At 35.6% G+C, this 14,453-nt stretch overlaps 1 protein-coding gene across 2 annotated transcripts in view; it reads left to right on the top strand.

Moving 5' to 3' along the window:
• The window catches only part of TBPL1 (TATA-box binding protein like 1), a 35,776-nt gene extending 21,323 nt beyond the window's left edge, over positions 1–14,453 (top strand). For both annotated transcript variants that reach the window (XM_059177513.1, XM_059177511.1), the window contains 6 exons: positions 5,308–5,486; positions 7,707–7,789; positions 7,950–8,013; positions 11,647–11,750; positions 11,850–11,944; positions 13,920–14,453. In XM_059177513.1, the coding sequence (XP_059033496.1) occupies positions 5,352–5,486; positions 7,707–7,789; positions 7,950–8,013; positions 11,647–11,750; positions 11,850–11,944; positions 13,920–13,999 (561 nt within the window). In that variant the 5' untranslated portion in view covers positions 5,308–5,351 and the 3' untranslated portion in view covers positions 14,000–14,453. The remainder of the gene's footprint in view (positions 1–5,307; positions 5,487–7,706; positions 7,790–7,949; positions 8,014–11,646; positions 11,751–11,849; positions 11,945–13,919) is intronic.

Here is a 14,453-nt window from a genome sequence, read left to right as displayed (position 1 = left end):
TCTTAGAATTTTAAGATTTGAGTTGAATTTTTATTTCTACCATGTTTACTTTTTTAGTTTTATTATTTTCTTCCTTATATATTTGTGATTGTTATGTACTTGATTTCTTGGATCAAATGCTTAAGTCATTTATGTTTCCTTTCTTATTTTCCAATAGGTATTTCTTGTTTTTAACCTCCTCTTTAATTGCAGTATAGTTGACATATACAATATTATATTAGTTTGAGGTGTACAACATAGTGATTCCCCATTTATATGCATTACAAATTGCTTATGATGATAAATGTAGTTACCATCTGTCACTATACAAAGTTACTGCAGTATTATTGACTAATATTCTCTGTGCTGTACTTTTAACCCCAGTGAATTATTTATTTTATACCTGGAAGTTTGTACCTCTTAATCCCCTTGCATATCACCCATCCCAACCCCTGCCTTCCCTTCTGACAACTACCAGTTTCTTCTCTGTATTTTTTAGTTATTTGTTTTGTTTTTTTAGATTCCACATATAAATGAAATTTTTGTCTGATTAATTTCACATAGCATAATATTTTCGGGATTCATCCATGTTGTAACAAACTGCAAGATTTCATTCTTTTTTATGGCTGAGAAGTATTTCATTGTATATATACCTATTCCACATCTTTTTTTTTTATCCATTCAGTCACTGAGGGACACTGAGTTGTTTCTGTATCTTGGCTGTTGTAAATAATACTGTGATGAAGATAGGGTGCATATATCTTTTCGATTTAACATTTTTATTTTCTTCAGGTGAATATCCAAAAGCAGAATTGCTGGATCATATGGTAGTTCTGTTTTTAATTTTTTGAGGAACCTCCATACTGTTTTCCATAGAAGCTGCACCAATAGACATTCCTACCAACAGTGCACAGGGGTTCCATTTTCTCCACATCCTCACCAACATTTGTTATTTTTTTGGTTATTAACACCCTTTCTGACACATATGCAGTGATATCTCATTGTGGTTGATTTTGCATTTCCCTGATGATTAGTGGCATTGAATATCTTTTCATGTGCCTGTTGACCATCAGTATGTCTTTTTTGGAAAAATGTCTCTTCAATTCCTCTACCCATTTTTTAATCGTATTATTGGTTTTTACTGTTGAGTTATAGGAGTTCTTTATATTTTTTGGATATTTACCTCTTATTGGGTATATGATTTGCAACTGTTTTCTCCCATTCTATAGGTTGCCTTTCCATTTTGTTTGCAAGCAAAAGCTCTTTAGGTTGGTGTATCTCCCACTTGTTTATTTTTGCTTTGGTTGCCTTTGCTTATAAAGTTAGATCCAAAAATCAGGGGCTCAGTTGGTTAAGCATTTGACTTTGGCTCAGGTCCTGATCTTGGGGCCCTGGGATTGAGCCCCAGGCCCAGCTCCTTGCTCAGAGGGAGTCTGCTTCTCCCACTCGCTCTGCCCCTTCCCCAGCCTGTGGGCACAGTCTCTCTCTCTCTTCCCCTCTATCAAATAAGTAAATAGATAAATAAATAAACTTAAAAAAAATAAAGTTAGATCCAAAAATTCAGTGCAAAGACTGGCATCAAGGAGTTTACCACCTGTTTTCCTCTAGTATTATAATTCCCAGCTTTTGCATTTAAGTCTCTAATCCGTTTTGAATTAATTTTTGTGTATGGTATATGATAGTGTAGTTTTATTCTTTTTAATATGGCTGTGTTAGCACTACTTATTGAAGAGACTGTCTTTTCCCCATTGTATATTTTCATCTCCTTTTTCATAAATCAGTGGACTATATAGGCATGAGTTTTATTTCCAAACTCTATTTTGTTTTGTTGTTTTTATATCAGCATCATTTTATTTTGATTACTGTAGCTTTGTAATATAGTTTGAAATCAGATTCCAGCTTTGTTCTTTCTCAAGATTGCTTTTATGGTTCCATACAAATTTTAGAATTGTTCATTCTATTTCTTTGAAAAATACCAATAGAGTTTTGATAGAGATTGCATTGAATCTGTAGATTGTTTTGTGGCGGCATAGACATTTTAATAATATTAATTCTTTCAATTGAGTATGGTATATCCATTTACTTATTTTTCGGTTTCTTTCATCAGTGTCTTACAGTTTTCAGTATATTGGTCTTTCACCTCCTTGCTTAAATTTATTCCTGGGTATTTTATTCTTTTTGATGCAGTTATAAAGTGAGTTTTTAAAAATTTCTCTTTCTGATAGCTCATTGCTAACATATAGAAACAGAACAGATTTTATATATTGATTTTGTGTCTTGCAACTTTATTGAATCCGTTTATTAGCTATAGCTGTTTTGGTGGAGTCTTTAGGGTTTTCTGTATTTAACATCCTGTCATCTACAAGAAGTGACAATTTTACTTCTTTCCTTTCCATTTTGGATGCATTTTCTTTTTCTTGCCTAATTATGCTGGCTAGGATTTCCAATACTATGTTGAATACAAGTCGTGAGAGTACGCATCCTTGATTCTTGATCTCAGAGGGATCTCAGAGGGAAAGCTTTGAGCTTTTCACCATTCAGTTGTTTGTAATGCTTCAAAAATGTAGGATGCCGCTTTCTTTTTTAAGTACTGACTTCATGTTATATCCTTGATTTAAAACCTATGAGAGCAATAGTATTTTCTGAGGCTTCTTGCCAGATTATATTCACGTAAAATATGAACATTGAACAGCTTAAGATGAACTATGCCTGCAACCTCATTTTTAGAATCTAAGTTGCTAAAGTACAGACATAATCACCTATTTTGTATTAATTTTGAGGCTCCTTTGCATTCACCAAGGTTTGTTTTATACCCAGTCTTATTTTTACCCTATATATTGCCTTTGTATTCTCCCCTTAATTTGTTTTAACCTGTTTGATGTAAAAAAAATCTGTGTGAAACAGTAAATTTGACATAGTGTCTTCATAGTTTCTCTTTAAGTAGTGCTTTCTGTAGCCTCTCTCATGGGATGTATATCCATTAGGATTAGGTTTGGCAGCATATAACAAAAGTCTAAAATGTGTGAGGGTTGGTATGGAAATTGATTTTTCTCTCACAGTCATCAAGTCTGGAATTAGGAAGTGCAGTGATAATAAGGAGTCTCACTGTATCGGCCATTCAGGCATCTTCGGTCTTCCTTCCTGTTCCACTGTCCTTATCACATAGTTTCATGATCCCAGATGCCTGTTTGAGCTCCACCTCTCACATCCAGACTCCAGGCAATAAAAGTGAAGAAGGGTAGAAAAGCACAACGGGGTCTTTGCTGGCTTAGTTTGATCACTCTAAGCAGTCTTTTCTTCCCAAAAGACACAAAACCATTTCATTTTACATTTCATTAACCATGACAGGGCCATGTGGCCTCTGGGCTATATCCGTTAGCAGGGAGCCTTGGAAGTGTGTTGAGTATTCATTTCTCCCACAGTGTACCCAGCTAGATTCTGTTGGGTTCTGTTCACTGTGAAGGAAGGATGGGATGGGTGTTGAGGTGAGCAGCTAAGAGCTGCTTCACCTCACGGTTAGTGCAGAGTTTTTATTAGCAACATAGGAGACATGGTGAGGTCTAGGTGGCTCAATATCTGGGTTCTAATAGAATAATGGGAAATGATACTAAGGTATCTCTGCTCTGCCTGCTGATTTAAACTTACTTGATCTATAGTAACATCACTTTTGTGTTATTGTTACCAGATATGTGCGCTAAGTACTTTTAATACCTTCTCTGTAATCCCTACAACACTTTGTGGTAGGGCACTGTATTTCATGCCGCAAATGAGAAGACCGAGGCCCAGAGAGATTGCATAACTTGTCGCGTTCTCATAACTGGTTAAGTGTTAAGTCAGTTATTGATCCCACGGTTTAAGATCAGTATTGATAACTGCCTCTGTCCTCTTTATGCATCTGTCTACCCATATAGCTATCCACTGCTACCCCTGCCCCACTCCTTGCACATAAAAATTATTTGAGGTTGCCCAGACAAACAGAAAACAACAAAGTAAGAAGATAAGCAGATTGAAGGGAACATAATCATGAGAGAACCTGATGAGGCTTAGATAGAAGTGGTCCACAGAGCTGAATGCTCCATCGTCCCAGAGAGGTGCTAGAAGGCTGGGTCTGACTTGTGTTCTAGCAGATACTAAATAAAAGACAGGAAAACAAGCTTGAATTTTCTTCGTTGGGACTCTGGGCATCTGCATTATTTTCATCATATAATAATTTGAATCCTTATAAAGAATACTGGTTTTTCATATTGCAGTTTCAACGACTCTTTAAAGGTCATTATAATGGTAATATTAGTATTTTCCGGTTTTCTCTTTGCGTGTTAGTTAAGCTGAATTACTGTTACTTATTTTGTAAGAAGTGGAAATCAAGGACACCTGGATGGCTCAGTCATTTGAGCTTTGGACTCTTGGTTTGGGCTTAGGTCATGATCTCAGTGTTGTGAGATCAAGTCCCACATAGGCTCCGCGGGGTCTGCTTGAGACTCTCTGCCTCTCTGTCTCTCTGCCCCTCCCATGCGTGTTCATGTGCACTGTCTCAAATAAATAAATAAACATAGAATCCTAGCCCAAGAGCATTTTTTAGCTGGATAAGGGTCGTATACGTAGTAAAAACTATGGCTCACTTTTGATTGTTTATAGAAATGCTCATCTCATAGTTTTGAAAGGTACATTTTGGAAGACTGAAATCTTGACAAAAATTGTGCTGTGCTGTTTGCCAGAGCTCCTTGAAGACAAAAGATTTTGTCTTACTCGTTTTCATCCTCTGGTGTCCTCACTATATGGAAGATATTTGATAAGTAAATATTGAATGAATGACTGGTAAATGAGAAAAATCTGTTAACAAATGTAATTAATATTTCTCCTTTAAGTAAGCCAATTACCTAAAATAGAGGAAAAGTGGGTCCTTTTTTTTTTTTTTTTAAACCCTTGCAAGTTGTATGAGGTGGTTTATAGTACCATTAATGATTGGACATTGGGACCACAAAGTCCAGCCCTTGAACTTGGTATATTTGGAGAATTGCCATAACTGTGCTACACCTGAAACATAGTCGTTGTAAAGGCAAGGAGCAGGAGATGAGTCTGGTAGGCTCCTGGCATGTAAAAGTTCCTTATTAATTGTAAGGAATACAAGTTAGTCCCAAATTTTGAAAGATTTTATATGACATGTTTGTTACCTTTTTAAAAATGACTTTAATGGGGAACAAAAGGAACACGATTTGCTTTGAGTAGCATTTAAAAAATAAATAATTTCTTATATTTTTATTTTCAGGATTATTTGTGAAAAATAAATTAACAGAATATTTAATTACTTTATTTTGTTTTATTTCTCAGGATGTGATCTTCGTGGTGGGAAGCTAAGTTTTTAAACTACCCCAATGGATGCAGACAGTGATGTTGCATTGGACATTCTAATTACAAATGTAGTCTGTGTTTTTAGAACAAGATGTCATTTGAACTTAAGGAAGATTGCTTTGGAGGGAGCAAATGTAATTTATAAGCGTGATGTTGGAGTAAGTATCTAAATTTTGGTATGTATGCTGCATAGACTAATTTTATAGTGCTATGAATCATATACTAAAACATATTCTCTATACAGATAGTTTATGAGCACATTACCATGTGCCAGTTGTACTGAATACAACACTGAGCCTTGTAGAAGTGGCCCCTCCTCCCCTGAAGTGTCAGCTTTTGGATATTCCCCATCTCCAGGACTCAGCAAAGAATTCAAAGGCTACTAGAATTTGATTGTTCTCTCAATTTATTTTAAATGAAGAAGGAGACATTTATACGTGGCGTATACTTATTCAAATATAATTTTTTAGGGGCTGCTGGGTGGCACATATGGTTAAGTGTCAGACTCTCAGTTTCAGCTCAAGTCATGATCTCAGGGTCTTGAGATTGAGCCCCGCGTCAGACTCTGCTTTCAGCTTGGAGTCTGCTTAAGTTCCTCTCTCCCTTTAGCCCTCACCCCACTCTCTCTCACTTTCTCTCTCTCGAATAAATAAATCTTTAAAAATATTTATATATATAGTTTCTTGGTTACATGAATGATGTATGATATGTATGATGCTATAATATGTATGTTGTGATTTTTGTAGTATATGTTAATACCCCTCTTTATTTAGCCAAAATAGTTGGTATTCTTTATGAATAAATTGCTGAAAATAATATGGTTCATATCCTAACCTGGACAGTATTAATTTTAGTTTTTGTTAGACCTGTATTATTTAAAATAAAAGCATTGATAACTTGCTTTTAACCTTACTGAGATTAATATTACAAAGGACAGTGTGTTTTCACTGGCTTTTATAAACCAAATGATGTTGAGATATAGATCTTATACATTTATTATGAAAATTATGAATGTATATGAAGGCTCTAAGCTCTAAAAATTCGATGCCAGTATACCTCAGTAAATTATCATTAGCTCTTAGTTCTAGAAACTAAGTTAAGATGAATTAAATTCAATTAAAAATTGCAATGACCTACAATTAAAGATTTTCAAGTTCATCAGTCTTGCCATCGTCACCTAAATAAAGGAATGAAGATATCTGCTAAGAAGGTTAATAAAGTGCCTAATACTGCTTTGGAACTTGAGCACGCCATGTGATAGGGAAGTCATTTTTCGTAGGAGGTTAATTGAAAAAGCTGAATTGATGGATAAGGTGGTGGTGAAAGATAGTTAAATGCAGAATAAACTCAGTTTAGTGTTTCTCAGCCACTTGTGTATGAAATTTGATAATATCTTTTAATTGAAGTTTAATTTGGCTCTTTGTTAAATTTTATCCTTCCAGACTTTATAGCTTTCTCATTTGATAATGTGACATATGACAAAGAAAGGGTGAAACTTGAAAAGTAACAGAAGTTTTAAGGAGAAATATCCAATTCATTTATATGTTACAGTATTCAGTAAACATTTATCTCTTATGCATAATGGGCATATGATATTTTCCATAAATGAAAAATGGTAATAAAAATTTAAATTCACATTGTTCTCTTGGACCTTAGTCCTTGAGTGATTTATACTCACTCTGTAGATAATTTCATTCAAACCCACAGCCTTCAAATGCCTTTCATATCTAAGGAAAATTACATCTCTAGCTCCAACATTTGTCCTATGCTCAAGATTTGTATATTGAACTTGAATCTGTAGTAGTAGTCATCTCAACTGTAAGATATAATATAATGATGAGTACCGTGAAGCAGAATAAAGTAGGATACGAGGTGAGAGCAGTGAGGGCATGGGTGCTTTTTGGTCAGGGAAGACCTCTATCTGACATCTGATGAGAGACTTGAATGAAAGTGAGAATATTGAGGGAAGACTATTCCACATGAAAATATTAACAATTACTGCAAAACCCCTGAGGTTTGAATACGTTTGGCATCTTTAAGGATCCATGCAAATTGCAAATTCCAGTTACGTGGCCAGGGTGGAATGAGAGTTGAAAAGTTTGCATGCTTGTAGTACATGATTTCAAGTATATAGTAAGAGGTTGATATAGACCTTATATGTTTAATTAATTAAATGTCTTTTTAAATTAATATGTCCTTTGTGTTCAGTGTGGTACTTAAATTCAGAATGGGTGATTTGGAGAGCAATTACTTATTTCAATCTTGGGTAAGCATCGAGTACTATTTACATTTTTATTGAAATGGCCATATGGAGCAGGAGCATAAGTGAAAATTAATGCTTAGTATGTAAACGTGTGTTTTATTTTGTTCTTTTGCAGAAAGTATTAATGAAGCTGAGAAAACCTAGAATTACAGCTACAATTTGGTCCTCAGGAAAAATTATTTGCACTGGAGCAACAAGGTAAATTTTAATTGGATATCTTACTTTAACTTTAAAATTTTTCCTTCATGGAAAGGATATTTTCCTAGACTTGAAATCATGTGTACAGTTTGTCATATTTTTCAGTATAAAATTTATTTCCTGTGTAACTGATAATCTTTTTCTTTCCTTAAAACCATAGTGAAGAAGAAGCTAAATTTGGTGCCAGACGTTTAGCCCGCAGTCTTCAGAAACTAGGTTTTCAGGTAACATTTAAAAAAAAAAATCCAAACTACAAATATTAAAGGATTTAATTTATAGAGTTAAACTTTTTAATTTGATAAACTAAGGAAATCATACAGATGGGGACCTGGGTGGCTCAGTCAGTTAAATGTCTGACTTTGGCTCAGTTTGTGATCTCAGAGTCCTGGGATTGAGCCCTGCCTCGGGGCTCCCTGCTTGGGGATGGCCTGCTTCTCCCTCTGAGACCTCTGCCACTCCCCCTGATTGTGCATGCTCTCACTCTCCTCTCTCTCTCAAATAAATAAAAATTTTAAAGGAAAAAAAAAAAAGAAATCACACAAATAACTCTTTTCATGATTAACCTTTTTCTTACTGTCCTTCAGTACAAAAATTTAGTAGCAAACTCTAAACCATGTGAGTACTTGTAAAGGACCTTGGCATTTTCACTAACCCCTTGCTCACTGAGAGACTTACTGCCTTACAAGTGAACTGCCTTTGCAACTCTTCTAGGCTGTTCACTTCTCACCAAAAAGATCTTGTTTTTGATCATCTCAAGACTGGAATGTCGGGATGGTGAGAGTAGAGAATAGGGCATATGTGTAAAAAGTTAGTTAAAGTGTCTTTGTTTTTATTTGTAGATAGCTATCACATAAATTATAAAGAAGAAAAAAGATACTAGAATGGAACCTGCATAGATTTAGGCATTTAATAGCTAAGAATAAACAGTGTTCCTTCGTATTATGCTTAGTGAGAACATTACCATTATAATAGGATATTGTGATTATTTAAAATATGCCAAACTTAAGTAATCTGTGCTTTAGAAATAACTACATTATAAGTTGAAAAGAATTCACATGAATAACTAATTCCAGCTATACACCTATATATAAGAAGTCAGAAAAGCCTGCATTCTGTAAAAATCAGAGGTATTAAAAATGACATAAATTCTAAACAAAATGCACATTGTATAAAAAGGGACATTTATAAGATTGGCTTGCCGTGTCAAATCTGTGGTTTGGTCCACAAAAAGTACACACTGGTTGGCGGGCTCTCACATGTAAAGTGACTGTTGCTAGCAGGTTAACTTTATCAAATATAATTTTATGGAGGCATAAATTTGAGTAAAGTTAGTACGTATTATGAACTTCTTACATCACTTGCAAGTGATGAGTAAATGAAAGAAAGATAAAGATGAGCTGTGGTCCCCAAAGAGGTGGGTCCAGGCTGTATGGAATGAACACTGATGAAAAGTTGAGCTTCTGTCTTGACTTCTTTGGTCTTCCTTGAGGTGGAAGGTGCTAGAAAGGTACCAAAGTTCTGGTGGGTAGAGGGAGGGTTGGTGCTTGAGGAAAGTGATGATATTGAGAGTCTTGACTGATGGTGGTGCCCTTTTGGACAGTTTTGTGACTCATCAACTGCCTTGTGCAGGTACTAAACTGGAGAACAGTTAATCCAGAAGTGTGGTTTTACTGGGAACATTTCAAAACATAGTAGGATATTATGGTATTCAAGTTATTGGTAGGAGTGGCTGAAGTTACTTTTTAGCCTTGGAGCTTCTTGTCTTAGCATAACATTGGAAGTGTTGAGAAAAATCCCAGTTAAAAACACAGTTTTCTCACCCTACCCCCCCCCAAAAACAAACATAAACTAACTAAACTCATAGAAATATCATTCTATTCTACTGCATATAAGAAAATGACCTTTGGAGCTCAGAGTACACTCAGTATTTATTGACTTTTGAGTGGCAACTTTTCCATTTTGACTCTAAAAAGAGAACTCTGCTTTAAATTTTTAATCACTCTTCTTTATCCTATCCTTGTAGATTAAATATCCCATTTAAAGTATTAAAAAAATTAAACATAAAATTCAGAGACCCAGGTGTTTTAATCATGCAACTATCTCAGGTTTCATTTAATTTTTTGATTAAGTTTTTGACCTTTTATTTCCCTTTAATTACAGTTGACCCTTGAATAACACAAGCTTGAACTATGTGTATCCACATATATGCAGATGTTTTTCCATAAACATAGTATAATATTATATGTTCTCTTTCTTACAATTTTATTATTTTTTTTAAAGATTTTATTTAAATGAAAGATCACAAGTAGGCAGAGAGGCAGGCAGAGAGAGACGAGAAAGCAGGCTCCCTGCTGTGCAGAGAGCCCGATGCGGGGCTCAATCCCAGGACCCTGAGATCACGACCTGAGCCGAAGGCGGAGGTTTAACCCACTGAGCCACCCAGGCGCCCCATTCTTTACAATTATAATACCATTTTATTTTCTCTAGCTTTATTGTAAGAATACAATATATAATATAAGATGCAAAGTATGTATTAATTGACTGTTTTATGGGTAAGGCTGCCAGTCAACTGTAGGCTATGAGTAGTTGAGTTTTTGGGGAGTCAGAAGTTACAGGTGGACTTCTGACTGGTCAGGGTACTAATCCCTCTGTTGTTCAGGGTCAACTGCATGGCATTAAGAAATCACTCATAATCTAAAATACTATATCGTATCGATGTTTAAGATGTGCTTATTCTTTCTTGTGTGCTCTAATTCTTCCCCTCCCCCCACTGTCTTTATTTATTTATTTATTTATTAACATATAATGTATTATTTGTTTCAGGGGTACAGGTCTGTGATTCATTAGTCATTCTTACACACTTCACAGCACTCAGCATAGCACATACCCTCCCCAATGTCCATCACCCAGCCACCCCACTCCACTCTAGTCCCACACCCTCCACTCCAGCAGCCCTCAGTTTGTTTTCCAAGATTAAGAGTCTCTTATGATTTGTCTCCCTCTCTGGTTTCATCTTGTTTCATTTTTCCCTCCATTACCCTATGATCCTCTGCCTTGTTTCTCAAATTCCACATATCAGTAAGATCATATGATAATTGTCTTTCTCTGATTAACTTATTTCACTCAGCATAACACCCTCTAGTTCCATCCATGTCACAAATGGCAAGAGGTCATTTTTGATGGCTGCATAATATTCCACTGTAGATCTCTATACCACATCTTCTTTATCCATTCATCTGTTGATGGACATCTAGGTTCTTTCCATAGTTTGGCTGTTGTGGACTCTGCTGCTATAAATATTCAGGTGCACGTGCCCCTTCGGATCACTACATTTGTATCTTTAGGATAAATACCCAGTAGTGCGATTGCTGGGTCGTAGGGTAGCTCTATTTTCAACTTTTTGAGGAATCTCCACACTGTTTTCCAGAGTAGCTGCACCACCTTGCATTCCCACCAACAGTGTAGGAGGGTCCCCTTTCTCTGCATCCTTGCCAACATCTGTCATTTCCTGACTTGTTAACTGTAGCCTTTCTGACCGTTGTGAGGTTGTGTCCCACTGTGGTTTTGATTTGTATTTCCCTGATGCTGAGTGATGTGGAGCATTTTTTCATGTGCTCTAATTGTTTTGTTTTGTTTTAAGATTTTGTTATTTATTGGAGAGAGAGAGAGACAGAACTACTGGTGGGGAGGGTTAGAAGGAGAGAGAAGCCTACTCCCTGCTGAGCAGGAAGCTAGAGGATTGAAACAGTTATTTACAGTTGCCCTGATGAGCAGGGGTTTTTGTTTGTTTTCTTTTTCCTGATAATTTTTTTTGTTTGTTTCAAAACAATTCATTAAGTTGTCCTTCTCTCCTGCAGGTAATATTTACAGATTTTAAGGTTGTGAACGTTTTGGCGGTGTGTAACATGCCATTTGAAATCCGTTTGCCGGAATTCACGAAGAACAACAGACCTCATGCCAGGTGGGTCTTTGCCGAGTCAAGACAACTTACCAAATTTGTAATGACTTGTCAGCCTGCAAATATTTACATTCATTGTGATTTTTTTTTTTTTTTGTATAGTTATGAACCTGAACTTCATCCTGCTGTGTGCTATCGGATAAAATCTCTAAGAGCTACATTACAGATTTTTTCAACAGGAAGTATCACAGTAACAGGTATTTTATGATATTGAACCCAAGCTTATGGTCAGTTATGGTTTGAATGAGGTGCCTATATCAAAATGGAAATAATGTCTCGTTTGTCCCCTTCAGTCACTTCTGCTCCTCAAGGGGAACCAGTCTCTACTTTTAACACTGTAGTTTTCCCTACTTTTATATACTGTTTTAAAATTGTATAGATGCTATTTTAGGTCTGTATTCTTCCACTCATTATTTTAGTGTGAGATTCATTCATATTATTCTATATAGTTAGAGATCATTCATTCTTATTACCATGTAGTATCCAGGATCTGAATTACACTGTCCATTATAAGCATTTGGATAGTTCCCAGTTTGGAGCTATTAAGAATATTTTAGTATATATTTTCATAGTGTGATTTTTCTTTTTGATTTGTGATATCTTGCATTTAAAATATTCAAGAGAAACCCATTTTATAAACTTAATAGAGAAGAGGTTTTACGTAAGTAAAATAGTCAAATATCATTGGTAACTATTTATCATATTTCATATGTATTTTGTTCTATATCTCTTGAGTTGTAAGTATTTAGAAGTGGTGGTTTCAAGCAACTAGGCATAGAGAGCATTAGCACACAGGATGGCTTTAAAGATACTGTATTTATAAATGGTACAGAAACATCACTTAGGAGTCAGGCCCAATCTTTGGCTAAAATAAGTTCAGGAAAATTTCTTTGGGGTTCTTGAATTTTCTTTGTACTCCTTTAGTCCTTAGAGGAAAATACACATTATTAACACCTTTAGACTCTCAACAGGTAAGCTTAGTTTTGACTCATCCCGTGGGTTTTCACATCTTCCTTGGAAACTTTTAAAGCCTCCTGCCAGCATCTGAATCTTAAAATGGAGTGACGGAATAAATCCATGTGTCCCCTTCTTTCAACTCTCTTTCTTTTGGAGCCCAGACTTCGGAGAAGCCCCAAAGTCTATCAATAAGTACCTATAAATCTATATTTACTGAGTTAATAGATAATTAACATAATAACAAAGAGGATAATTGGATTAATTAGTATACATTACATATTTACATCTGTAACATTCTATGAAACATTAACAAGTCAGTGAACAGATTCTGAGTAGTTCCTACAGGGAAAGCACTATCCTGTGTGGGGGAGGCAAGGGAAATCAGGAAGGAGCAGACCTGGATAACACGTGGTCAGTACCTTCAGAGAGTTCATAGTGGGTATAATATGTACGTTTTCAGCATCTTTCAAAAGAATTAAGTGTACTTTAGTGACACTGCTTTTATTCAAAATAAGTTTTATGAAAATATTTCCATTGTCTCTTTTTATGTTTCTTTTTAGCTATTTAAATGGAAGGTTACCTTTTTAAAAAGTTATCCCAAGCATTATATGGATTAATTCACATATACCCTCACCCCCTTCCTGCATGTGTGTTTCCCTAATTTACTGAGTAAGCTGTGAGATGAGTGGCCAGATGAATATTAAACAGGTGGTGGGTAATGAGGACTAGTAAATCTGGGTGGGGGGACAGTTTAGACTACTTAGTTAATAACAGCTCTCTGGTTTCCCAGTACTTTGGAAGCAGCTTTGTCTTCTTTACTGGGTTCCTCAGTACTCCTGCGAGCTGTGAGCATCAGCAGTATCCTAACCAAAAGCCAGGCTACAATGACCAAGAGGATAGTGACCAAAATGTCAGTCCCTTTCATCATTTCTTCTTTAATCAGCATTTAACAGTGCTGTCAGATTTTTATATTTTTATATATACTGTCTTCACACTGCCCTAAAACGAGGTGAATAGCAGCATTTTGTGTTTCAGATTTCCTTGAATTGTCCAAAAAAAAAATGTTATTCTGTTGGTTTGTGTTCTGGCTGTATAATTATGTAAAGTGCAGATATTTTTTTTAAACAGTCAGTCCGATAGTTAAACTATGTGAAGGTCTTCCCTTCTGGGAAATGCACGTTCCTAGCGCTCTTCTCACCCCTTTTTCCGTTTCAGGGCCCAACGTAAAGGCTGTTGCGACTGCTGTGGAACAGATTTACCCATTTGTGTTTGAAAGCAGGAAAGAAATTTTATAATTCATCATGTAATTGGTTAGAATTCCTAACTGAGCACCTTTTAAAACCTGCTGCACATTGGACTCAAAACAAAAGGAAAACTGGACCAACAGTAATTGAGGAAATAGACTCTTTTATTCATTCACGGCTACAGTGTAAGCTCCAAGCCCTTTGGATTTTATTTCAAACCTTGCTGTAATATAAAAAGGAAGTTTACAAGACATGACATTGCTGCTTTTACAAAAGGACATTCTATTTATTTTCGCAGTAATTCTCATGTCCCTGTAAGCAGAGCTGTCACAGTGTGCACTACCTTAAATTGTTGCGTTATTGTCATTATTTCTTCCCAGTTTGAGCTAATGTGTTTTATTTGTGAATAGTCTTTTACATTTTTGTATGCTGAATATGGGCACCAAAGAACCTGTAAAAGTTATCTTTTTCAATTGAATGTGCACAAATAAAAGTTTGGAAAAGA

The sequence above is a fragment of the Mustela lutreola genome, chromosome 6, assembly GCF_030435805.1.
Source record: "Mustela lutreola isolate mMusLut2 chromosome 6, mMusLut2.pri, whole genome shotgun sequence".
In the NCBI taxonomy this organism is placed as follows: Eukaryota; Metazoa; Chordata; class Mammalia; order Carnivora; family Mustelidae; genus Mustela; species Mustela lutreola.
Note: the sequence above shows the minus strand (reverse complement) of the source record. Positions and strands in the feature narration are given on the sequence as shown.